The following is a 25,316-nucleotide window of genomic DNA, read 5'->3' as shown; positions in this document are numbered from 1 at the left end:
CACTTCTAGAAAACTTCTAGAAAACATCTTAAAGTTTCTTATAAAAATACTTCATTGCATTGGATATATTGGAAAAAGTGTATAAGATGTTTGATATTTAAAAGTGATTGATTTTAATTGCCCAAATTTATTATTTTTAGTGATTTATTCATTTATTATGCTCTTTTATGGTGTTAGTGAATTTAATTTATTTTCCTAGTCACTGTATCCTCCAAGATTTTAGATTAGTAGATCTCATCCAGACTTGCATCTAAGAAAGAAAATGAGATTTTTTGCCCATTTCTAATTTCCACTCAGTTTCTCAGCATTTGAGTGATCACCATTGAACACGCTGAGCAGAAGCAGCTGCTATGGGGGCATATTCTTAGAGAGCTGTGGTTGATGCTATCAAAAAGTGGTTTTCCACTTCAACAAACCAGTGGTTTGAATTTTTTTAGAAATTAAGCAATGAATTTGTACTGCATTCTTACTTACCGGTTTTTCTTTTAAAAAGATTAAATTTATGTCTCTGTAAAAGTTTTCCATTTCAAACTTTATTTTAAAATTTATGCAAACTGAAATATCCAAGTCCAATAAAAATTCTCATTTGGATTTTGTCTTGTTTTCTTTTAAAATCATCATTTTTATCCACCCTGTTCAAGTTATTAGAGATAATTCAAACTTCGTAAGTCCTGAGTAACTGGCTTCTAACAATTTTAATAAAGCTGGTAAGTATCCTACACAATTACTGGGTGCTTGGATTCATAACTAATTTTAGCATTCATAGGCAAGTTCTCTTTCCAGCTATGCATAACACACTTGTCAAATGGTAGCATTTTGCTCTTTCATCAGTTTTAGAATAAATCTCATTCTTATTTCTTACATCCTCACTGAAGCAAATACTGAAAAGGATAATAGATTTGCCATGTACTATATAATTCTTTCATCTGCTCTATGTTTTATCTGTTTTACCAGGCTATTTCAAAGCTTGCCATTTTAGCATCTGAGACATATGTGTTTGCATGTGTGTGTTTGTGTATAAAGATTTATTGATATGGATGTTCTCATGTCTTTTCTGTAGGATACATCACTGGCTGAGGTAAACTCATTCAGTCCTTCAATGCCAATATCCCCCTCATCAATGATAAACCAGTATAAATTTGAAGATGAACCAGAATTAAGAGATCTCTTCATTACAGTCGATGATCCTGAAAGCCACATTACAGCCATTGAAACATTTATTACATACAGAGTAGTCACAAAGGTAAGCATCCACTCATGGCTATAATGGCTTACATTGATAACAGTAGTAGCATTTTCACTCTTCTTGCATACCATTCTCTGGGATATTACTAAATTTAAATTATACTCTGATTTTGCCATGAGTTATAGACCACTAAAACTGTATGAAACTCTGCAGTAGATTCTGAAAAAAAATTCAGTATAAGTCTACACATATAGGTGCTTATGCTTTTATCCTGAGAAAATAGGTAATAATTCTTCAACAGCCAAATCAGTTCTACATGAGAATAACATTTTCTATTGTGATCTTCAGCAGGAATATGAAACAGCAGAAAGACCGATTCAGTTCAAAGACACTATAATAGCCCAAGCATTTATGACTTTTGGATCACTTGCAGGCTAGCAGTCTTTTGTCCTGCATAAATGTTACCTGCTACAAAGTCTTTCAATTCCATTCTTTTGTAATTACAGCATCTACTATCACGTGGACATTGGTTTCCCATTTACAGTTGCGTATGATTTCTGGGGAAACTGCCACAATTCTCCAATGAAAAAGTAATATTGGGAAATAACTAAGTATATTTTTAGCTGTCCTGAATACAAATTTATTTACTGGAAATAAGAAAGAAAGTCAGCCTTGTGAGACTAGCCAGCTCTTCTGGGATTACCAGCAAATATTCTGCAGGCTGCATTTTGAGAATTGCACTGTTAATTTATTTTACTTTGAGTTCTTTTTAAAAGATTCATTTAAAACCAAATTTTCAAATGGGAATTACTCATCCTTAAATAAGAGGAGATATCAATTCCTCATAAAATATTTAAAGAGTAGGAAGAGAGCTATCTTCGTTAGGTTGCTAGCAATAATTTTCACTTCATACATGTTTTTATAGACGAGAGAACATTTCTTTTTCAGATAAGTATGGAAGGGCTGTAAGGTGGATTGCTGTTGCTTTTTTATCTGTTCTGTCCTTTCTTATCATATTTAATTTGAAGTGCTGGTTGTTGATGATAAAGTAATAGCATTCCTCCCACATACCTTGAAAAATTTTTATTCAACCCTCAAAAATGTTTAGATTACAAAAGCGTGTTTTGAGGTTTTTAGAATTTACTTGCATTGCATTATAAATCTCTGTGCAACAATGAATGCTAAACAGCGTGCATTACTTTAATGAAAACATGGGTTCTTTGTGGCTTGATTCTAGAAGATAGAGCAGCGATAAAATAAATCTCATGGTCTGACAATTTTGCAACACTAATAAGCATTTTTTCTAGGCATTAAAGGTTTGTTGGCAAGTTCTAACAAAGGGCTACAAAACTGGAATTGATGATAGAACGCAGAATCCATTAAGCAGCACAGGAAGTGTTATTGCTATGATATGCTGAAGTTTTCATATTTTGAATGTGGGGATTTTTGACTAGTGTCAGCAGGTCCCAAGGACTTATGTCAGCTATTTGGGGTTTTTTTCAGAATGCTAAAAAATGGACTTTCCTCACTTGTAGATTACTAATCACTTTAAAAGAAGTGCCCTAAAAGGGATGAACATAACTGTGATTGCTAAAAGGAAAATACCACACTAAAATAATGATTGAAATCTTTTGGAAACACTGTGGTAGGCTAATTATTATCAGTCACTCAGTGTGCAGTTTAGTGCTTGCTTTTTTTTTTTTTTAGAACAGAACTTTGATTTCTTGCTAAAATGGGATGCGTTTTCTCTCTTCAAGTAGTTGATCACTGCACTTTGAAAAACAGCAAGCAAATAACACGGGCAAAATAGAATCATGTATGCATTCCCTTCAAGTAGTCAGTTTTCTCCAAGATCTAAAACTAGTTTGTTCTTTTTTTCTGGTATTCTAACCTGGGCCTGTTTTTTCTGCCTCTGGTTTTCAGACTTCTCGTGGTGAATTTGACTCCAGTGAATATGAAGTTCGAAGGCGATATCAGGATTTCCTTTGGTTGAAGAGCAAACTTGAAGCAGCACATCCGACACTGATTATTCCTGTTCGTTTGCTAAAACTTAAGTTATTCTTATTTGTTTAAAAGATGGCTCCAGTTTTATACAGAGATGTTTGAGGTCTTTCTTCAGATTCTGAAGTCTCACAAACATTAAACCAACCTATTTTCATTAGCTTCATATGTATGTGATAATTAAAAATTCCATAAAGGTATTTCTTATGTTTGTAATTGTGTCATTTGCAGTAATTAGCAGTAATTTATGTCCTTCTTTCTTAGTTGTACTTGTATTCTTCTGCACTGTATGCTACAAGAACCATGTTATACCACTGTTGAATATGATAACTTTATAACAGTTTTTTGCATGGTGGATTTTACAAGGGTTTTTTTTGGTTTTTAGTAAGTAGAAGAACTATTATAATACCCCCAATATTATGCAAACTATACAAAATATTTCTTCTTTTTTCCTTAGCCATTGCCTGAAAAATTCATAATGAAAGGAATGGTGGAACGATTTAGTGATGAATTCATTGAGACTCGAAGAAAAGCTTTACATAAATTTTTGAACCGTATTGCTGATCATCCAACTTTAACTTTTAATGAAGACTTCAAAATTTTTCTTACTGCGCAGGCCTGGGTAAAATGACTTTTTTTTTTTATTTACAGTTATGTGAAACAATGTCTTGTGTTAGTAGAGTATATCAGGAGTCTCCCTGGTTCAGCATTCAATAGCGTCCTCCCACGGCTCGTTACAGAAGTGTCAGAAGGCGGCAGGGGATTTATGGAATATTCATCCCCCGAAATAACCTCTTCTTCTGTGCTTTTGGTAATCATGCGTGTGGCCATAAATATTGATGTAGCTTCCAAAGCAGTTTTTATTGCTGCATTTTGGATTTTTGTGGCAAATTCACAATATTTCAACTCTGCATGCTTTTTGGTATACATATAAGCTTCCAAGATTATATGAAAAGTAGTATTTTAAATTAATTATTGTTTTGGCATGGCACTGTCTTTTTCATTTGCTTTTTTAAAAAAAGTTATACTAGTCTCATAAAAGAAAAATACAGCCTTTCAATTTCCTGTTGTATTTTTGCAAGATCTGTCCAGTTGAAAATTAGAGTTTTGTAGTCAGAAAAGCCTGCCTCTCAACTTCAGCAAAAGTTATTCTAGCAACATATAAAAAGAGTTAAAAAAAAAATAGATGGATTACTTCTTCCAGTAGGAACACTGTTTGCTTTTCTCAATGACTTATTTCTGAAATCATTACCTCTGCTTTCCTGTTCAAAAGGCAAAATTGCAAACTAGCTAACTCACCCTAAGGAATGAAAGGTTAAAGGTTCTCTGCCATCTTTAATAGTTCTTGTGAGAACGTGATACACGGCATGCTTGTGTTTGCCCAGAAAGCCTTAGCTAATAAATGTATATGACAGGTATGGTTCTGACACTGGTCTAATAATTTTATAGTAAGATTTATACACTAAAAATACACACAGAGGCTTATGTATGTAGTTTTGGTTTAAAAAAAAAGCTTTAAAGCGTGCGTTATTTTCAGAGAATTTAAAAAAGTACTTGGAAGTAAACATGGCTTGTTCTGTCTTTAGGAACTCTCCTCACACAAGAAGCAGGGTCCCGGTTTGCTGAGCAGGATGGGACAGACCGTCAGAGCTGTAGCATCCTCAGTAAGAGGGGGAGTTAAAAATCGTCCTGAAATGTTTACAGAAATGAACGATTACATGGAAACATTTAGTCAGAAAATAAACGTACTAGACAAAATAGCTCATAGAATTTACAAGGAAGAAAGGGGTAAGTAGAAAACATGTATCAGTTTTATTGATTTAAGAAATTAATATATTGGAAAAGTAAATTAGTTTTCATTGTGCCAGGCAAAATACTCTTTCCAGCAAGCAGGAGAAAAGGGATATTTGTGTTTATACTGTGCTTTTCATAATGGTCATTGTTTTGGCAGACCTTCAAGTTAGTTTGAATAACTTGTTAATAGGAAGAGTTTTAACATGTAATTGAACTACTTGATAAGGAACTTAGAAGAAAACGTAGCAAGTATGGCTATCTTTTTATTTGTGCTTTTTGAAAAGCTGTATGACCTTTTGTTTTGTACTTTCAGTGGAATGTAAATAGTCAGAGTTGTCTGTGCTGTCTCATACTGGCATAATGCTGTCTAGATTCCAGATCTCGTAAACATCTTTTTTTGTTTAATTCTGCACCTTTTTTCCATGTTGACCAAGTAGTTTTTAATTTTTTTTCTTAATAGCTTTACTGTTGGCCATAGTTTCTGTCATGGGAAACTGTGCCTGTTAGAGTTTTCTTAAGAAGGATGACCTGATCTCAATTTTTTCCTTAAGTAACAGCAGTTTGCACACCTACCTGGAATGCTAAATTACTGACTTTCTGAGATTGACCCTGATCTCAAACTAGGCCTGTTCAGTAGAATTTCCACTGGTCAGCACTTGAGGGATTTTATTGTCTATATAATATAATTTGAAGAGCTGCACTGTGTTCTTTAATAACTGAGCCCTTGTGCTTTACTGTGCAGTACCAGATCTCAGCATGTCCTCACTAAATTGGAGGGGCCTTATAAAAGCAAAATACCTGTTGGTGAAGAGTTCCTTTTGATATCGTTCATTTCAGTGGAAATAGCTGGCTGAGGTCCACAGGTTCAAGGCATCAGTGCCAAAATATTTCTTGGAAAACCTTACGAATTTTGACATGCTCCCAAATGCTGTAGGTTATATCTTCTTTCCAGAGTTTCCAAATAGCACTTGGCAGAACTCTTGTGTGCAGGGCCGCACTGTTGTGGATATGAACTGTTGATAGCTGTGATTCAGAGAACATTCCTGCTAGCAGTAGCTTAACATGGGATTCTTAATTACATCTTCCATGGAGGTTTTTTTTGTCCAATTAATCTCAAAGTAAACATTACATTCCTCATGCCACATGGCTGGTTTGCATCTTTTCTTGGACTTTTCTTCATTATAAACTCAGTTGTGATGAAATTGTGTTTTCAGTACATGACCAATGCATTCACAGCACCCCCCTGTGAACATGCAGCTCCCAGGTCATATCCAGCCTTGCCCAAGTTTAGCCCTAGTAAACAGCACAGTGAATTCTGGGCCTTCTTTCTGCTTACAGATTATCACTTGGCCTAGAGACATAAGAGACATGATTTGCAGGATACCCCTGTATTTAGATTAATAAAAACTACTAAAGGAGATAACACCCACAGAACTGGAGTGAACTTCAGTGTGTCTTCTGAAGCTTTTGGGACATACTGAGGCTGCTAGTTTTAATAACTGAGACAGGATTCAGAGCATTACTGTAGCAGAGGAATTCAGGGCAGTAGAAGCAAGTCAGACTGACTGCTGCCCAGCGCTGCTATGGCTCCTGTCCCTCTGTATGAAGACAATGTGAAGTAATTCAGGTCATTGAGTGATCTGAATACAACTCTTCAGGTCTACCCGAGTATGTGTGTGCTTTTGAAATGACTGGGGCATTTTTGCTGATAGATTTCTAGAAACTACTTAATTACAATACATTAATTGATTAGTTTATTCATAAACAATAAACTGCAGTTTACTTATCCTGGTCATCTGACCAAATTAAACATTAGCCTCAGTCTCTTGCTTTGTTCACAGTAAATATGAGGTTGCAATTAGTATCGCTTGGACATCTATTACTGAACAAAAGAGTAATATGCATATATGTTCCTGTTAAGAGTATTTTAATGAAATGAAGGAATACGGCCCCATCCACACACTCTGGTCAGCATCGGAAGAAGATATAGCAGACTCCCTAAAAGGTGTTGCCAGCTGCATCGACAAGTGTTGCAAGGCTACGGAGAAGCGAATGGCAAGGCTCTCGGAAAACCTGCTGCCGATTTTACATGAATATGTTCTCTACAGTGAAATTCTGATGGTATGGTTTCCTTAAGGATTGCTTATGGCTGTATATAAAATTTGGCTTAGTCCAGTGACAAACTCTAAAGGAGAATTTGTAACTGATGAAAATTATTTTGCAGTCCCTCTATTTACTGTTGTTATTAAACGTGCACAGCATAGGATAGCTGTCTGTTAGCAGGGAATCCGGCTGGTCCTGTTTCCCTTGCTAATCAGGCAAGAGATGCCCCTTCCACATGAGAAGAGCTTGATAGTTTTGCATGGCAGGCAGCCCTTGGTAGCTGCGCTGAAGAATGTCTGGTTTTGCCATCTTCAGAGAGCTCTGCATTGTAGCAGAGAGGCAGGAACACAGAAAGGTTTGGGGAACAACAGGTGAGAAAGACCTCCTCTGACACTGCTGAAATATGAACTCATCGAGTAACAGATTGTGTGGAGGAAAAGAAGTGGAGAGGTTTTTCCATTTCTAGGAGATGTTCCTAAGCTGTGTTTTCTTTTTCCAGAACAGCAGGGAACTTCCAGTCCCTGTGCCATTATATAAGCATGTGTTAGTCTTTGCCATAAGCTGATGCTCTCAGTTCCCTTTATGTACGTATTTTCTTACACTTGGAGAGAATGTAAAAAATGTGACTACAGAGTTGATAAACTCAGTGCTGATGGATAATCAACATAATTAAGTAACTGAATTCAGCATGTCGTAATTCCTACTCTGCTGCCTCCAGAAAGCAGAAAATGAGTACAAACCTCTCTCTGTCTAGGTTTTGAGCAATGCAAGCTGCAGTATCTGTTCTTGCCTTACTGCTGGGAACCCAGCTCCTACTGCAGTGGTTTCTGAGTAGGGGCAGGGAGTATGTTACAGGCCATGGGTAGAGCAAGTTAACTGAGCTTTTGCTGGCACTGTGCAGAGCATTGCCAGTTTCTCAGTAAGGCTTAGCTACCAAGAGGTTAAGAATTACGGCTGCAATGACTGCTGTCTTTAAAACAAGCTTCACTAAAAGAGGGGCTGTACAAAATGTCCTGTATCTCACAGGCCTCATTATTTACATGTACATGCAGGTAGATGGGGATAGGTACTGCTTTGCTTAAAGGTCTGAAGACACTACCGTCCTAGCAATTGCAGGTCTTCTTCCTCTCCCCCATGTCCAAACTTATTTTTTTTAATTTCTAAGTCTGTTGCACATGAGTGATCCCAGCCTTCATGCTATTGAAGAGATGCTGCCTGCCCATTGCCTTCTAGTCTGCAGCCTGGCTCGCCCTTTCTCAGGTGTTCTGAGCACAGAGAGGTTTCTGTGGACCAAGCCCAGAGTGACTACCTGGCTCTTCATGTGCACGTTACAAGTAGCTGTTGCCCATGGCATTTTTTTTCTGCTTGCACTGTTCTTGATGCAACACTCGCAACACAGCATTAGGTTGCCACGAGGTCCTGTCCAGAGGAAATCTTCCTCCACTAGCTCATTCCCGTTCTACAACTGTTCCTTTCCTTTCATTCGCCATGGATTTTTGGTTTTCCTATAGCTTACTTCCCTTGCAGTTTGGAGAGGGCACTACTAGTCACGCTAAAAATACAATAGGGGAAGTCACACACTAGTAAAACCTGCTTTCAGAGGTGTGTTTAACCCCTCATGACAGGGACCTTTGTACGGTGCTGCCAAGATCATGCGCAAATGTGCAGAAGAAAGTGTGGTCAATACAATACAATCCTTGTATTTTCCAGTCTTGGGAGTTCAGCCTTAAACTGAGGAAAGAGATTAATTAATAGCTAAAATATTTACAGCTGGACTGGCTCCTTCCTAACTGACTCACAGAACAAATCTGGAGAGTGCAAAGTACTGCTGTGCCTCAGGGTACAAACTGCAGCAATAAATTGGTTATGGGTCCACATATGATTATTTGAGGGTTTTGTGGCAGGGTACCATTAAATATTACACAAAAAAATCGTAAAAGTATAATAATATGTTTTTAAAACACAGTCCCTCTGTTTGTCATTAGAAGTCAGCACTTGTTTATAGTTGTAGTAAGTTAATATTAAAATAATTGGGTTTATCTTGTAATTTAAGGACTATTTGTGATAAAAGTTGCCAAATAGTCATTAAAACAGTTTTAAAAGAGGCAAAAGAAATAGTAAAAAAGAGAAAGCATTTGTAATATGAAAGAAAGCTGTTCCAGACATATTTGTTTTGCTTCTGTGCTTACAGCTAAACATTTTGTGTTTTTATCTAACCAAAAGATACTCTGCGCTACTGAAATGTAGATTGATGAGCATTAGTATGTATTGCTAATCTGTTACTCAGAGTTGTCCAAAGTTGGGTTTACCAATTTTTTCTAGTGAGTACCTGTTCAAAAAGAAACACTGAAAAATTATTTGAAAATTAACCTCCTAAATTATTCTATTGTATTTGTTAAAGTGACAAGATTTCAAAGAGAACTCAGTCAAATAAGACAGCTAGAGAAGGTAAAGGTGCTTGTGCCCTGTGCTGTTGCAACATGCCCTACGCTAGACATGAATACTGAAAATCTCTTTAGTATATGCCGAAGAAGCAGTAAAACCAGTTGTGGCAAGGTAATGTAAAAGAAGGTTTTGAGATTTTTAACTATATATGTCCTGCTTCTGATTTTTTTTTTTAAAGGACTAAAGCCTTGCAATGGTTCTGCAAGATAAGCACACCTGAGTGTGCTTTTACAGATGAGGAAACTAAGGCAAAGAGAAATTTGTAAGGCTTCGTCAAGGTCACAGAGCAAATGAGCATTGGAAATGGGAATTTAATCTGTAATACCGTTCCTGTTTTGTAGTTTAACAAGTAATGTTCCTTCCCCTTTCTAATTATTGTTTGACATTAGGCTAAAAATCCAATACCTCATAAGACAGTTTTAAAGGAGGTAGTAATTACGTATGCTGAGAATAAGCACATATATCAATGTTAGAACACCTATCATTGTTATGATAATTTTATCTGATTTTTCTGAACTACATTTGGCACTTGCAACATAATATTGAAGGTTAAAGTCACAATTTCAGTAATGCCTGGTATACCATTTTTAGTCATTTATTCTACTCTATATTGTAACCTTTACAAAAAAAGGCACTTGTTCATGAGATTTGGCAAACTTATGTTGCTGTTTTAAAATATGAATATATAGTAAGTTGAGCTGATACTAAGTAAATTGCTGTTGCAATTTTTCTCATACAACTAGCAATGATACTGTGTATGGCAGATTCTTGCAGCACTGATTTTGGATTTACTAAGATTCTTGAAAAACCCGTAAGATGAAATACAGGTATTGAAAAATAAGTCTTCATGATTTTAAGATTGTTTTTTTGAGGAAAGTACATGTATCATGTCAAAAACATTAAATGGCATCATTCTGTGATCTTGCTTAATTTATTAAATACCCAAGTTTTTTGATGGTTTTCCGAATAGATGGCTAAAATTTGGTGCAGTTTACTTCTTTTTTTTCCTCTTCTACATTAAGGGTGTTTTGAAAAGGAGAGACCAAATTCAAGGCGAGCTTGACTCCAAAGTTGATGCTTTAGCCAATAAAAAAACAGAAAAGGATCTGGTGAGTATGTACAGAAAGCTGAAATCTTCCAGGATTATTTCTAACTGCAAAAGACAATCCCCTGTAGAAAGCGTGTCCTCTGAAGCCATGCTTTGTAACTGGATGGTGTCTCTCTAATTCTCACACTTATTCTGAAAAGGTTTGGTCTGTAGCTATGCATGCCAGGCAAAGGCAATTGTGAGAATGATGCAAAACTTCAGTAGATAGGCTTCTGGAGCAAAGGACTGGTAATAGTGGGTGACCGCTGTGTTTTGTCAACACAGACTGTACTGCAGCTTATTTTTAGCATTTCTGTTTACTTACACGCTGGGAGTTAAAAGAATGTAAGACTTGCTGCAGTGCTCTTGTAGCTGCTGCTCCACTGATGTAGGAGAGGGAGAGGAGGTTGTTAGAATGAGCAAAGCTGTTTGTTAAACTTATTTAAAATAAAAAGTTCTGGATTCTGTTCTTTCAGGTTTCTGTCTTACCTGGTTGGGCCCAGGGATATTTTTTTAATTCCAGTATTACACCTTCATTCATTCTAGTGAAGTCAGACCTTAACTGGTAGCCCACGGGGGCAGGCATTCCCAAAACCATCAGCAAGGCTCAGTGGGCCAATTAAAAGGAACTTCTGGGATGGGTATTGGCATTTTTAAAATTTTCGATTCTTTAACTCTCCAGCCTAAATAATGTCCTTTTAGCACAGTGTTAACACCAAGTGTTACACAGTGTAAATAATATATAAAAATGACTAAATAATAATAACTTTTTAGTACATCAAAAAAGAAAGTCCTTGACATTTCAGATACTTTTTATTAGGGTTGTCGTAATTAGCTTTCATGTAAAGATGAGCTGTTTAGATAGTTTTTGGCACTTGAAATGCATATTTTTATTTGGTTTCTTGTCACTGAGCTGAATAAATAAGAATATATTACCACTGTCTGATATCAATCTATAATGGCTATGGTATATTTTGTAACAATTTGCCTCTGTGTACTGCAGTGGGACAGTAAGTAAATACCTCTGGTTTTGTTTTTTCCTGAAGTAGAAATTCTCTTTACTTATATCTTGTATTGTCCTCTCATTTCCCTGCCTTTGTGTTCTCTAATCTGTTTTTGTTTCTCTACTTCCTCTGCCACTTCTCCTGTCCTTTGTCCTTAGCTTACGTATAAAGTTTGAAGTTCTTGTAAAGTGCGAGGAGGATGGTAAGTTGGAGAAGGTCCCTAGGCTGGGCGTTGGGGTAGCAATGGCAGGTCCTAGTCCTCTGCTGGCTGCAGGCCACTGTATTCCCATGCTGCCTTGTGAGGGCACTGGCAGACCTGCTGTGGGCTCCTCCCATAGCCTGCCCGTGTCCCCAGCACCCTGTGCCATGGGTGCCTCACGTGCCAGCAGCACGCATTAGTTGCATTGCATGTAAAAGCACACCATATGTTAAGAATGATCTTTGTGGGTCCTTTCCAACTTGAGATATTCTATGATTCTAAGAATTTATTCTGGCAGAAAGGGGTGTTTTATGTCATTGCGTAAGTTATTTGTATGCAGCTAGTTGTATCAACTTTTTAACGTTGCATCCCTTTCAATCAGTACTTCCCATTTGTCTGGTTTGTTGGCAACCTGGTAGAAACAGTTGCATTTGCACAGAGCAATTCAGTGAAGAATTCCAGTTTCATACAGCTTGTTTAGCAGCTAGTCTTATTGCTGTCCGCTGTAGGGAAGAGAACATTGCTTGGCAGGATGGGGTCTTTTCAGAATGTCTTTCTGTTACATTCTGATGGAGTCCTCAGACAAGGTGCCAGTACTCTCTTTTCCTCAACTGTTACAGACAAAAAGGAATATTTTTCCTTTAGCATAGTATTGATCATACCATGTTGATTTGATATTGACAGTGGTTTACACCATAATGAGATGTTTGTACTTGCTTCCAGTAAAATTTTGAGGTCAGTTTGCACAACCTGGTCTTTTTTCACTGTTTCTGTGTTTCCAAAACTGTGTTTACAGTTTTGGTAAAAGCCTTTGGACAGTGTGATTACCCAGGTGTTCAGATCTTTGTTTTATCTTTCCAACCCCTCTATTTCTTACTCATTGCAAAAAATCCTGTTTCTGAGAGTCTGCTTCTCCTTGCAGTCTCACGAGAGCAGTAAAGCAGATGTCTGTTAGTCTAATCTGATCATAAAATCCTGTGTTCTCTAATTGAGTGATGGCTGTATCCTGAAGACTTTTTCTTAATTAGAAGTTGAAGGCTTTTCCTATTAATGATAGTTTGACTACAGAGAATGGTGTACTGCTATTTTTAACCATTCAAGTAACTTTTAACTGTTTTCTTAATCAGTTTTTTACTATGTTTTATTTTTTATTATGTGTTGAAATATTTTGCTGACATTTCTCACCAGACTGATTTCAGAATAAAAGGTGGTCATAACACAGGTACTGTTATTGGAATCGGTGTCAAACACTGAGTTTGGCTGTATTTGCATATTTCTATTCCTAAGCAGAACTCATGTAGCTTCTAATGATCTCATAGATGTCAGATTGAACTTGTCAGTGCAATCTAGTAGCCCGAAATTCTGCTGACAATGAGTGGCATGAGCTCTAATCTCATTTGAAGTACATTTCCACCATAGATAAGGAATCTCAGACTGTCATTAGAGCTTATAAAAGGCTGTGAGATCTTTAGCATTGGTCACAGCAGACATTAAATGATTTAACAAACAGGAGGTTATACAGCAGGAGAATGCAAAACATCTCCAAGGTCAGTGCAGCTGAAATAGGCTGGAATCGCAAATTAAACCTTACAAGATGTCAGGCTCATTGGCTGGGAAAAAACATTTTCTTGAGCTGTGCTTCTGCCACCAGGCTTTTAGAACGCTGCTTGTGGTGCTGCTAAAAAGCCAAACCCTTGTCTCCCACTCTAAAATTTAGTCCACGAAGGCAGTTGTTCAGAGTATGGAAGGTTTGAAGACTGTGATTTTGGATGCAGACTCTGACAGAGATATTTGGGAGGACTTTGGTGTCCTCCTGCTTATCTAGGCCTTTCTTACCTCCAGAGCTCTGGCTGTGAAGATGTTGGAGTGTATAGCTCCATTGCTCCCATGCTCTGTTCTGAAGGCATACACAGCAATGCTAGTGCACCCCTCTGTGGTTTGGGAATTTTTAACAGTTTTGGTACTGCCACTAGTGCTAACAGTAATTCTGACAAAAGGTTGGTGTAATGTGCTCTGACAGAACCAGATAAGCATTAAATGTTAAGTTAAGATTCTAGTGTTCAGGCTTGAAACTGAGTAGTAAAGAGATGAAATGCTGAATCTATCATATTCTGAATATATCTCATGTTTTAACTCCAGGTTAAAAAGGGTTAGTATCACCAAGCTGTAGGATTAATTCATGTAGCAGACAGAAATTCATGCTATTTTGCATAGTGAGATAGTGTAAAATGCTGTGTCACTTACCAGGTAATTTGGCTATTGGGCCAAGTCTCTTTGGCTACAGGTCACACTGTTCACATCTGGTAGTGCTCTGCCCTAGCAGTGTCTGGCTCCCACCTTCCTGTCCCGTGGCCCGATGTCTGATTAGCACTGTGCTGTCCTTCTCTGGGGATCACTGATGTGAGTGTTAATTTATCACACTAGCTGCCTCAGTGTGATCAATGTAAGAAAATGGATTCAGAATCATATGTAGTTTGCCAGATAAATTGTAACAATTTACATCTTGTAAATGAGGAACACACTAGGTAGATGTTTTTGTTGAGACCAAGACATTCTTCTTTGATTTCTGCTGTCATGGCAGCTGAAGAGGGTGGCATTTATGTTTCTTTTCAATTGTGAAAAAGTAGATCTCAAACCTCTCTACTTGAGATGAAGTGTGGCATAATGCTGTCTTTAGACCTTAAGTCCAACCCTTGCCTTGATATAACACACGGTTTCTTTTGGGCTTTAGAGGGTGATGTTTAAACCACATATCCAGGCAGGGATATAGAACAGAGTCTGCCTGTCCACATCACATTGTGACTACACCATGGAAGAAATTTGTAGTTCCTAGAAAAGGCAAGACAAAAACAAACTGTAAAATAAATGTCTTAAAGATATGAAGAATGAGATAAGGGGAAGCTGCTGCAGCCAGGACTAAGTCGGAGAAGTTCTTTATGTGTCTAGCCTATCTCATTCCCATATAGGGACTTTTTTCTTGTAAAAGCAGAAAATGGATTCAACTGCCTTTCCTACTCTAAATCATCTAACAATATTCACTCTTCTCAGTATTCTGTGTGCATTCATTTTTGGTATTTGAAGGAAAGGCAATTAACTTGGGACGTGCCCAAGATACCAAATCCAGCTGCCTGTAATTCCTTTAAAGGTAATTTCCCCACATTTAAACTTTGGATTAACCTTTTCATACTGAATACAGTGTTGGTAGTTGAAATTACCCTTGTCCATAGTTTGATTACTGGTCTGGCTAGATAATTGAACTTGGGCTTTTCAGTAAAGTAGAAATAATACTTTGCATTTTGTTCTCGATTAATAACCAGTATTTCATTCACCTAGATGATGTGGCAAGGAAAATCAGTGTAGAAATGAAGTCTAACTAAAAATGTTTATTCATCTGTGTATTGTGGAATGTGGAGAAAATCCATTCAGATGAAATTTTCAGTTTCACTAGCTAAGAAGTTTTTTGCTACTTTAAAAGCTGCAGGATTCTAGTATGTCAAACAGAATTGGGATCTGTCGTTGGTGAATTAAACGCTGGACTCAGGTTCTGTTGACCATTTCAGGCAGCGCTGCTTGGTTCTTGTCTGATGGCGGCAGCACTGCTGGCTGTTGCACTGGAACACTGTCCTTCCTGCATGGTTCAAGCTGGAGGCCGTGCACCAAGACTTTCCACACCCTACTCTGAATTTTGACATTTCGGCATTCTGCCATTAGTGTAAGCATTCCTTGAAAATCCTGGAAGTTAATCCTGGAATCCTGAAGTGCGTATCAGTGAAAGCACCAGCTCTGCAGAGAGCACGAGGAGCCGTCCAACTTTACAGGGGTGTTGTATGTGGAAAAAACAATTTGCCTGATAGCAGAACACAAGGAAGAAGAGGAAGGTGTATGGGACCTGAGTTGCAATGGAAACAATACAAGATTAACTTTTCCTGTTTGATGTTCCTTATTGGTGGTGTTTCTGCCTGACTTCCCTCCTGCTGCAGACAGTCGCTGTGCAGTCCCAGCAGATGAATTTGCACTGTAGCTGCAGAAGATGTACCTCGTTCTGTGACTGGGTGCCAGCCAGAACTGACATAGCTGATTAGTAAATGACAATAGGTAACAAAATTATTGAGAGGACTAGAAGAGTCATTAAAGAGAGGGCCTCTGTCCACTTGCTCATTCCCATTAGCTGAAAAGTCACTTCGTGCATCTATGGTAACTAGAAGCAAATATTGTCTGTAGAGTAGCCCTCAAGGTTTTTGATCCTGGATTGCTGTGAAAGAGTGTCTTCTCTGCAGAAGTCCTTTGGTTTAATTTCTTTCTCTGCTTCTGTATTTCTCTCTCCCTCATATGGTCACACAGAGGTTAGTTCCACAAGACGGCAAGGTGACAGGCAAGAAATCAGAAAGTCTGTGCTTTTGATTTCTGCTGTCTTCTCCCCATTCTGGTTTCTCCTGAGGTTATCAAAGGTTCTGTCAGGGTTTTCTCAGTTTTTCTTGCCAAATCTAATTTGTATAGTTGATTCTGCTTCAGTAAAGCCCTCTATATTTTCCTTTTTAGATGCATTACTGTCAAGTGCTAGTGATGAGGTGCCAGAGTCTGTAATTTCTCAGTTAATAAAAACATCTTCAGCAACACTTTAATTCTGGTCTAGAATTTCTGTTATTAATATTTCAGAAATTGTACCAAGTTATTCATTAAGAATAAAATTTCAGTTTATCTCTGGGGAATGATTTTCTGTGCTGTTACATACCAACCTTGGTTTTGCAGTTCTGTTTGGCTGCACTACAATCACTTGATTTCAGTTACTTTTGACATGGTGACTTTACCAATATTTTTTAATGTTTACAATTCATATTAGTTCTCAGGAGAGATTGGGAAACTTGAAGACAAAGTCGAATGTGCCAATAATGCTCTGAAAGCGGATTGGGACAGGTGGAAGCAAAACATGCAGTGTGATATGAGATCAACATTCACTAATGTGGCTGAGAATAATCTCCGTTACTATGAAGAGGTAAAACACTTTCTTATAGCAATGTTATTTTTTTCATTGATTATTTCTGTGAAGTCCATGGGTTGTCTGTAAAGAGGAATTTTTGCATTTTAGTTCAAACCTGTGTTAACTTCAGAATCAGTTTTTGTGGAAAGAGGGAGGCAGTTATCCTTAATTTGACATGTTTCAAGCAAAACGTATTTTATTCGTGCCCAAGTGGTTGATCCTGAGTTCATCATCGACAGAGGGCACTCTTGTTATACTAACCACAACAATTTGGAACATATTTTTCGGTTCAACGTCAGCTGCTATATTTCAGTTTGGAAACCTTTTGCTGTAGTTGCATGAAGAAGCCCTCTGGAAAGCTCAAACTTGTGTAAATGATCTTGTATGAGGAAAACGTTTAAATGTGATTCCATTTCAGACAGCACATTCAGGAAGTCCTCGTTACTTCTCTAAGAATTGTCTTTCATGAAATAATCAGACTTTACAAGGATAAAGAAGAACAATACAATTTTGAGGAGTCAATATGAAAAGCTTATTGCACTTCAAAAAAAATGCTGCAAGTGTATACAATTAATAAATTAAATCTTTTTATAATTGAAACTTACTCCTTCAGAAAGAAAGAAAAGTGGTTGAAATTAGATTTTTATTTCCAACTCAAATGCCATGGTTAATATTCTTGGTAAGAGTTCCCTTTTACAAGAATATATACTAAGAAAGAGAACTTGAAAACATATAACTAAATATGTTAAGCATTCTGTGAAGTTTCTTCATGGAGAAAACATTGTTGATTGAAGTGCACATTTTGAAAATATCCCAGATGTCTTTAATTTTTCTAAAGAATTTCTCCTTATTTTGGGAAAAAAAAAATTGGAATAACTAAGCCATCTATTAATCATAAATTAGTGTTTTTCACAGATATATGTTGATCTCTGTAACTTCCAATCCTGAACTTTTTATGGATTCCCCGTTAGCCAATGACAGTGTCCTAATTTTACAAATCATATTGTTAAAACATAATTGAAAAGACAGAGCTCTTGATCATCAAGTCTAATTAATTAACATACAGGCTGTGAGATGCATGGACATTGACAATCTGTTGTTACATATTAAGATCAAAATATTTTCTGAAATCTGGCAGCAACTTTTGGCAGCCTCTCACTTTTTCTTCAGTTACTGATGATCTGTGACTTCTGTATCAGCAATATGTATGTTAAAATGATGCTAAATATATTGGAATATTTTGTTAATGAATGATTAGCTAAATTAAACCACAAAAATAATGCTTTGGTTCTTTTTGCTGTCTAGAAATGCTTTTTGCTGAACTAGAATTTTAATTCAGAATGCCAAAGCTCGTACTGTACATGAAATTACTGTCATTAAGTCACAAACTGCAGAAAATGGTTCAGCTATCTCTGTAACTGCCAGTGGTTCTTCTTAAATAGCCTCTGGAATACTGGACAAATTGGTTTATAATGAGACATTATTCTTTGTTGATGCTTTTCTTGAATATAGAAATCTGCATAAAATGTTTTTGCTGTTATATCTCAGTAGAGCTAGATTTTAGAAGAAAACCCACCTTATCTTACTGCAGCAGTTGCAATAATAGAAAACATTCTGCTAACGGTATCACTCCTTTTTTGTAAAGTGAGGGCTTACCATTTTTTTCTGTTTTATCAGAAAATCATTATCTTAGTCCTGACATTCAAGATAATTTGATAAAATTGAGATTGGGAGTTTTGATCTAAAATATGTATGTTTATTTGAGACCTGTGGTTAATGTTGATGGTTAATTATTGGAGAGGTGATTACTGTCAGTGGCCCATACATTACAAACTACAGGTATGTAATGTACTCCTGAAAACAGCAGAAAAAGAAGCCCTGCCATCTGCTCTCGCTGTTTGGAAGTGAAACTTCAGGAAGGGAATCTCAGAAGTCTGAGAATCAGAATATGATTTTTATGCTTTCAGTAGAAAACAAAATCCTCCCTAAAGATAATAGTTTGAGTCTCACTCATTAAACTCATGCACAAACACAGTGCCTTTTACAATGTTTTTCACTTGTTCAGTCATTACTTGCATCATTAACGTTCTCTCACATGTCCGAAGTTAAACTACGTGTTCATGGTCTTGATGCACCATTTGATGCTTACTAAGTCTTTTCTTGCTGGAGCATCCCTCATCTTATTTCTTGCCTTCACTTTTTCCCAAAGCATGTTCTGTGCATGTTCCCAGGCACCATGGATGCCATGGATATGACTCAGTTGCCCAGCTCTTCTGTCCATCTCCTATGAGGAATCATCTCCTGCTTTCTTAACTTAGTCACTACCTGCTTCTCCTCCTTTCCACAGCTTTTTTTCTCCCCCCAGTTAAACTCCTATTCTTGACCCTCCACGAGCAGTGTCCCATTCCCTTCTCTACAGCAGCATTTCACTGTGCTCCTCATTATTCCCCAGACTTGCTGACTTTTAGTTTCCCAGGCACACAACCTAACCAGGAGTCATTCCTGTTAGTGGCCATTCTTTATATCCCTTAAATTTCTGAGAACTACAGAGTAACAAGAGACAGACATCTCATGTTTTCCGGTGGCTTTTGCAGTAGAGAATCTAGACCTTCAGGACTGTATAAAACTAAAGCCAGTGTGATGAAGTACAACATAGCAGTGTGTCAAGGTGCACTACAATTTCTAAAATGTTATTTCCTCTTTGTCACAATATGGGGAAAGAGTATGACCTTACCATGTTTGGATTTTTCCTTAATTTTAGTCGCCTAAGGATTCTGCTGTCAACTTGTCAAGCATCACTTCACTAGCATAAGAGTATGTCTCCCTTAAGCTGAATTAATGTTCACGTTACTTTAAAGTGTTACCTGTTGTCCTGGTTTCAGCTGGGATAGAGTTAACTGTCTTCCTAGTAGGTGGTACAGTGCTATGTTTTGAGTTCAGTATGCGAAGAATGTTGATAACACTGATGTTTTCAGTTGTTGCTCAGTAATGTTTAGTCTAAAGTCAAGGATTTTTCAGCTTCTCATGCCCAGCCAGTGAGAAAGCTGGAGGGGCACAAGAAGTTGGCACAGGACACAGCCAGGGCACCTGACCCAAACTGCCCAACGGTGTATTCCATACCATGTGACGTCCCATCCAGTATAGGAACGGGGAAGTGGGGGCAGGGATTCGCCGCTCGGGGAACTAGCTGGGTGTCGGTCGGCGGGTGGTGAGCAATTGCACTGCGCATCATTTGTACATTCCAATCCTTTCATTATTACTGTTGTCATTTTATGAGTGTTATCATTATCATTATTAGTTTCTTCTTTTCTGTTCTATTAAACCGTTCTTATCTCAACCCACGGGTTTTGCTTCTTTTCCCGATTTTCTCCCCCATCCCACTGGGTGGGGGGGGAGTGAGTGAGCGGCTGCGTGGTGTTTAGTTGCTGGCTGGGGTTAAACCACGACACCTGTAATTATATTTCTCTCGATTTACTAATTCAGAACAAGTAGAGGTATTTCTGTAGCCTTCCAGTTTATTGACTATCTACATTTAATATACTTGAATAAGAAGTGTTCCTTTGTTTCTACAGCTGTGGAATCACCAATCTCTTTGTGTGTCTCAATGCTGTGGTAATAAAGACAGTAATTAAAGCCCAGTATTGCAAATTTACAGGGTGCTCCTATTCAGGCCTATGAGAATGAAGGCTCTCCTGTGATAGTGTACAAGCTATGTTAGAATACATTTAAACATAATGTCATTTAGTAGTCAAGAATTACCATGACTGACCAATCATTTGGTATTCCTGTAGCTGGTCTCAGGCGTTCATAGAGTTCTCTACTTCCTTTTCGGTGCTTCTGGAAAAGAGTTGAATACATGCTTAAGTCTCTGTATTCCACAAAGGCTTAAAGCCAATAACATCCTGTATTAATAATGACTGTAAATACAATGCTAAAATAGGGAGGATTTTCTGAAACAATATGAAAAGGTTTTAATTTTAAAAAATTCAGAACTTTACTCCCATTGATTTGTTTGTCTTACAGACAAAAGTTCTTGAATGAAGCATGTGTTAACACCGTACCATTTATTTTATTCCTTTTCCCCATGCCTTAGGTGTGACGCTATTGTCTGAAATAGCACACCTTAGTCCAGAAGAGGTATCTGCCAGCAGCTGAAATCAGAAACTGTCCACAGGGTGGAGCTTACAGCTGAGAAAGCTGATTGTCAGCAGGAGTATTTTCATTAAGTTGGATATAGATATTCTGCAGAGCCCTAAAGATGCACAATTACTAAAACCAAAACAAGATACAAAGTTATTGGTGGTGGTGGTATTATTTAGCTAGCATGTCTGAAGTGGTCCTGGTACAAATTAGCAAAACCAAACCAGGCAATGTTGAACTCTGGCTTCAAAGAGCAATAGCAATTAAACATTTACTCAGTTTTTCCTTTTGTTTTTCTCATGTGTTTATGATAGTCTCTAGAATATTAACAGCATCAAAGAAGAAGAAACACTTGAATTTTTCTCAGCAAAGAACTTTGTTAACCTATTCTATTCAGAAAAAACACTGGAATAAGTGGCTAGATTTTTCAGCCCAATCCAAAGACTAGTTACACATTATAAATGCAGCAAATATAGCAGAGTTTGCTTTTCCACTGCTCATGAGGCAATCTAGTAGATGCAGGAAGATTGGGGGCTTTTTCATAATGCAGAGTGATATTTAATTAGTTTTGGCATTGAAAGAACATGTTTTTTCATGTGCATGGATGAGCCTTTGTTTTAAAGCGTAGCCTCTAATTTTATTTTTCTCATGTCAGACTAATCCTGTTAAACCTTTGCAGCTTAATCAGATAAAAAGCTAAAGTTATCTTTGATATAGTGAGATTCTTGTTGGTATTGACACAGCTTACTCTTTTCCAAAAATATAAATAATTTCCTGATTTTCTTAACTATTTCAAGCATAATTTAGTTTATTTCTGTGACCTACATTGTTGTACAGGCATAAATTTATCCAAAAGATTCTTTAGGGCAAAACAATACTCCTTCCCCATTACAGCAACTTCTAACTCCAAAGCCCTGATGTACCTCTCTATCTAGTAAAAGCTGTAGAAAAATAGATGAGATTTGTTGTTTGCCCTAGAGGCCTCTGTAGTGATGCATTTGACTAGCCATTTGCTTGCGTAGCAAAAAGTTAGCTGCTTATGCATGTTGATCACGTCCTACCTTAGCAATGCCCAAGAATTTAGCTAACAAACTTCATGTGATTTTCAAAAGCTCCCACATGGCTGAGCCAGTTTGTCTCTGTGAATGTCACTTCAAAGCCAGGATCCATCTTTCAACCCTCATTCACTGCAACCATAAAAATTTCTTATAAATACTTTTAGGAAGACTTTTTTTTATAGTGGGAATCACTATTTCTACGCACTCTAGTTTTTGTTTCCTTGCACCCAGAAACTATGAAAGTATTTTTTGTCTCTCTCTGACACACACAAGACCATTTTCAAATTCTACTTCAGAAAATGCCATCATAAATGATATTTTTGAGGTGTCAACCATGGAAAACAGGGAACTGGAACAGAAACACACATGGCATGTGACACACTGCTTCTATTATCCCTACTACACGTTCTATTTTTGTATCTCCTTTTTAGTTAGATATGCAGTTGTACTATATGAAAACCTTTTTGCTGTTTTTTTCTAAAAATGATGTTGTAGAATAGATGTGTGACCTGCAGTAGTAATCAGAATATTTTTGGTAAAGTAGCCTTATTTAAGCTCTTGCTATTTCATTTTGTGCATTTAGGCTTTTTTATGTCTTCTGCCGGGCTTTTACAAGTAATTGGATTATGAATTTCAATCCTATGCATGCACATTTAATTTCCTGGGTTTGGTTTTTCTTTTTTTTTTTTTCCTTTCTCCCTTTGTGAAAGCTGGCTGATCCTCTATTTAGATCTCTGTTTTCAACCTCCCAGGAGAATGAAGTAAAATCGTTTTGTTATAATGTCGAAGTATACATCACTAACAAAATGTCGTTTACGCAGTTCATGCCTCACAATATAAAAAGCTTGAGCCTAAGGCACAGAGACCTAGTTTTGTTTTGGTATGGTTAATTATAAAACCTGTCAGCTGTAGTGGCACTGTGATGTCTGACAGTGAAATGAGCCACCATTACTCTTACATTTTGGAAAATGTGTTTTGATTATATAAATGAGCATAAATGAAAAACTGAATAACTTGTGTAACTGAAAAAAATGGTTTGCGTCTTTGTCTGGAAAGACTTCAGTAGATTGTATCTATCTGGTTAAGCAACATATTGTAATTGCATTTTAACACGTACAGTTTAGCTCAAAGATAACAGAAAGCCATTTTTACATTCCAGCCAGTGCTGATATATGTATTTTAATTCACATTATGAAAATTACAGAATGACAAAACATGGAGTTGCATGGTATAAATTAAACTGTGGTTCAGAAAAAAAAGTCAGTCATTGCAAACACAAGACTCTTCAAGAAACAGCGATCATTTCTTGTCCCACACCTAGAAAAAGCCTAGGAAAACAGATGTGCCTTGCAGCTTTCTAGGATGGTAATCCAGGCTGGGCTCCAGCAAACAGAAATCTGAGTCTGAGCGCCACAATGAAGACATATTGCTAGCAGCTGCCTCATTGACATTTTAAAACCAAGATGCCACCTTCCAGCTCAAGCATCTCAGACAGACTCAGCTGCCACAGTGTCACATGAAGTAGGGGAGAATCGAATGATCAAACCTTAAAGGCTTTGTACAAAAGGTCAAAAAGACCTTTTAAGTCAGAAATCAGTTTGCAGCACTTCTTGCAGATCACTGTTCATGCTAGCACTATTTTCACTGTTTCTCCCTGATTTTATATTTACCATTTCAAAATAACATTTCTCCAAGAAGTCAATGAACAAAGCAGATTTCTATATGACTCTTATACTGTTATTTCCTCTCTTTTCACAGTAATTCAAACCTTACATGTGCTCTGAACAGTAGCATAATGTTGTGTGCAAAAGCAGCAGAAGTTAGTTGGGGATTTTGCCAGCAAGATCAGAAAAGAAAGATTGGGCCAGTAGATTCATGGTTTCCATAGTCTAGGGGACAATATAAGAATAAGGGGAACGGTCTCCAACATGCCTGATAACAACCAAAAACCTATGCAGAAATAAGCTCCCGCATACTTTTTTCTTTGTGATCTCTTAGGTCAGTCGGCTGTTTTAACCTCGCTCATTATCTTGCAGATCCATGTCTTCTACTTTTTTATGTCTTCAGAGACATAATCACTGCTGACTTTTGTTTGCTCTGTCTTACTTTTGTCACCCATAATTTCATGTGTATCCCTGGTTCTGCATCCTTGTGTCATCATGGATTCCCCCAACTCCGGTCATCCTGTCTGTCTTCTTCATTTGCTCTTTGAGCTTATATTTCAACATTATTCGTGACTATCAGATCCTCCCACTCATCTGCTTGCACATAGATATGCAGTAATACCAGGACCTGGGCTCTTTAATATAATATGATTAAATCTACATATTTAATGGCAGACTTTGTAAGTCCTTCACTGGAAATGTCTAGTAAGACAGAGTTAGGTGGCTGTAAGTACAAGCAGCATGAATGCTAGCATATTTTCCATGTCTCCTAAGTAATGACAGATGGATGCTAGATATTTCATTGTAGCTGGGCATAGCAAATTACTGTGGCTTGAACAGCTTATGGGAAAAGTTTTCACTTAGGAAATGATGCTGGTTTCAGGGTGCTGATTTAATTCAAAGTTCAGATAAATGGAGTATGCTGTCTAGGTTTTAGTATTAAAGAAGGTATTTCCTGAGAAATTTCAGAAGACTTATTTATTGTGAATATTTCAGATTCTTCATGAAAAAACTGTATACAGTAAGTAGTAAATAAGCTGCACTGTCAAGAGCAATAGGTATGAGTCAAAATTCTATTAGAACATTTCCATTCCAAGGGTTTTTTTCAATAGCATCAAGACAATAAAATTATTGCATGAATTTGCCTGCCCTGTTCTAATGACAGACTTGAAATAGTACAAGCCTGGTACTTTGGGTAACATGCACCAGGCTTACCTAGTGATAGCCTTGCCATGACTCTCAAAACTAATCTATGATTTCTAATGGTTTGCCCAGCTGCCAACATTCATTTAAGCCAAACTGAACCCAAGTCATTTGGGGATTTATTTTTTTTTTTTCATTTTACTGCCCACAGTATTGGTGCTTCAAATAAAAAAAATTAGTTTGTACAATTATAAATACATTTTTCCATGAGAAGAGAAATGCCACTTGTTCTAAGGATGACAATTTCTCCACCCCCTCACCCCCTGCCTTTCTGGTCCCATTTCTTTCCCATTACTCAGAGGAAAAATGAATTCTCTGTGTATTTAGAAAAAAACTGTTTTAATTTAACTTGGAAAGAAGATTGGGTATCCAGTAGGAATCCACAGAGATTACAAGGGAACTGTGCCTGACAGTGTGCTTTCTATTTGGAAGAGATCTTTGCCTATAACTAAAG

General features: G+C 37.2%; 2 protein-coding genes across 7 annotated transcripts in view; one reads left to right on the top strand and one right to left on the bottom strand.

The window, feature by feature from the left end:
• Positions 1-25,316, top strand: part of SNX7 (sorting nexin 7) — a 34,224-nt gene that overhangs the window by 5,344 nt on the left and 3,564 nt on the right. For 2 of the 5 annotated variants that reach the window (XM_052801826.1, XM_052801824.1), the window contains exons 2-8: positions 1,061-1,243; positions 3,110-3,220; positions 3,645-3,809; positions 4,774-4,975; positions 6,903-7,102; positions 10,552-10,638; positions 16,660-16,812. In XM_052801826.1, coding sequence (XP_052657786.1) covers positions 1,061-1,243; positions 3,110-3,220; positions 3,645-3,809; positions 4,774-4,975; positions 6,903-7,102; positions 10,552-10,638; positions 16,660-16,812 — 1,101 coding nt within the window. Of the gene's footprint in view, positions 1-1,060; positions 1,244-3,109; positions 3,221-3,644; positions 3,810-4,773; positions 4,976-6,902; positions 7,103-10,551; positions 10,639-15,379; positions 15,532-16,659; positions 16,813-16,905; positions 19,544-25,316 lie in introns of those variants that run through there. The other 3 variants (XM_052801825.1, XM_052801828.1, XM_052801827.1) reach the window with 3 other exon arrangements.
• PLPPR5 (phospholipid phosphatase related 5) overlaps positions 14,561-25,316 on the bottom strand; it is a 92,304-nt gene continuing 81,548 nt past the window's right edge. Inside the window, exons 7-8 of one of the 2 annotated variants that reach the window (XM_052801833.1) lie at positions 20,567-20,634; positions 14,561-14,648 (exon numbers count right to left, since the gene is read on the bottom strand). In XM_052801833.1, coding sequence (XP_052657793.1) covers positions 14,561-14,648; positions 20,567-20,634 — 156 coding nt within the window. Of the gene's footprint in view, positions 14,649-20,528; positions 20,635-25,316 lie in introns of those variants that run through there. The other variant, XM_052801830.1, reaches the window with a different exon arrangement.

Source organism: Harpia harpyja, chromosome 11 (assembly GCF_026419915.1).
Source record: "Harpia harpyja isolate bHarHar1 chromosome 11, bHarHar1 primary haplotype, whole genome shotgun sequence".
Classification (NCBI taxonomy): domain Eukaryota; kingdom Metazoa; phylum Chordata; class Aves; order Accipitriformes; family Accipitridae; genus Harpia; species Harpia harpyja.
The sequence above is the reverse complement of the archived record's forward strand: the minus strand, read 5'-3'. Positions and strand labels throughout refer to the sequence as shown.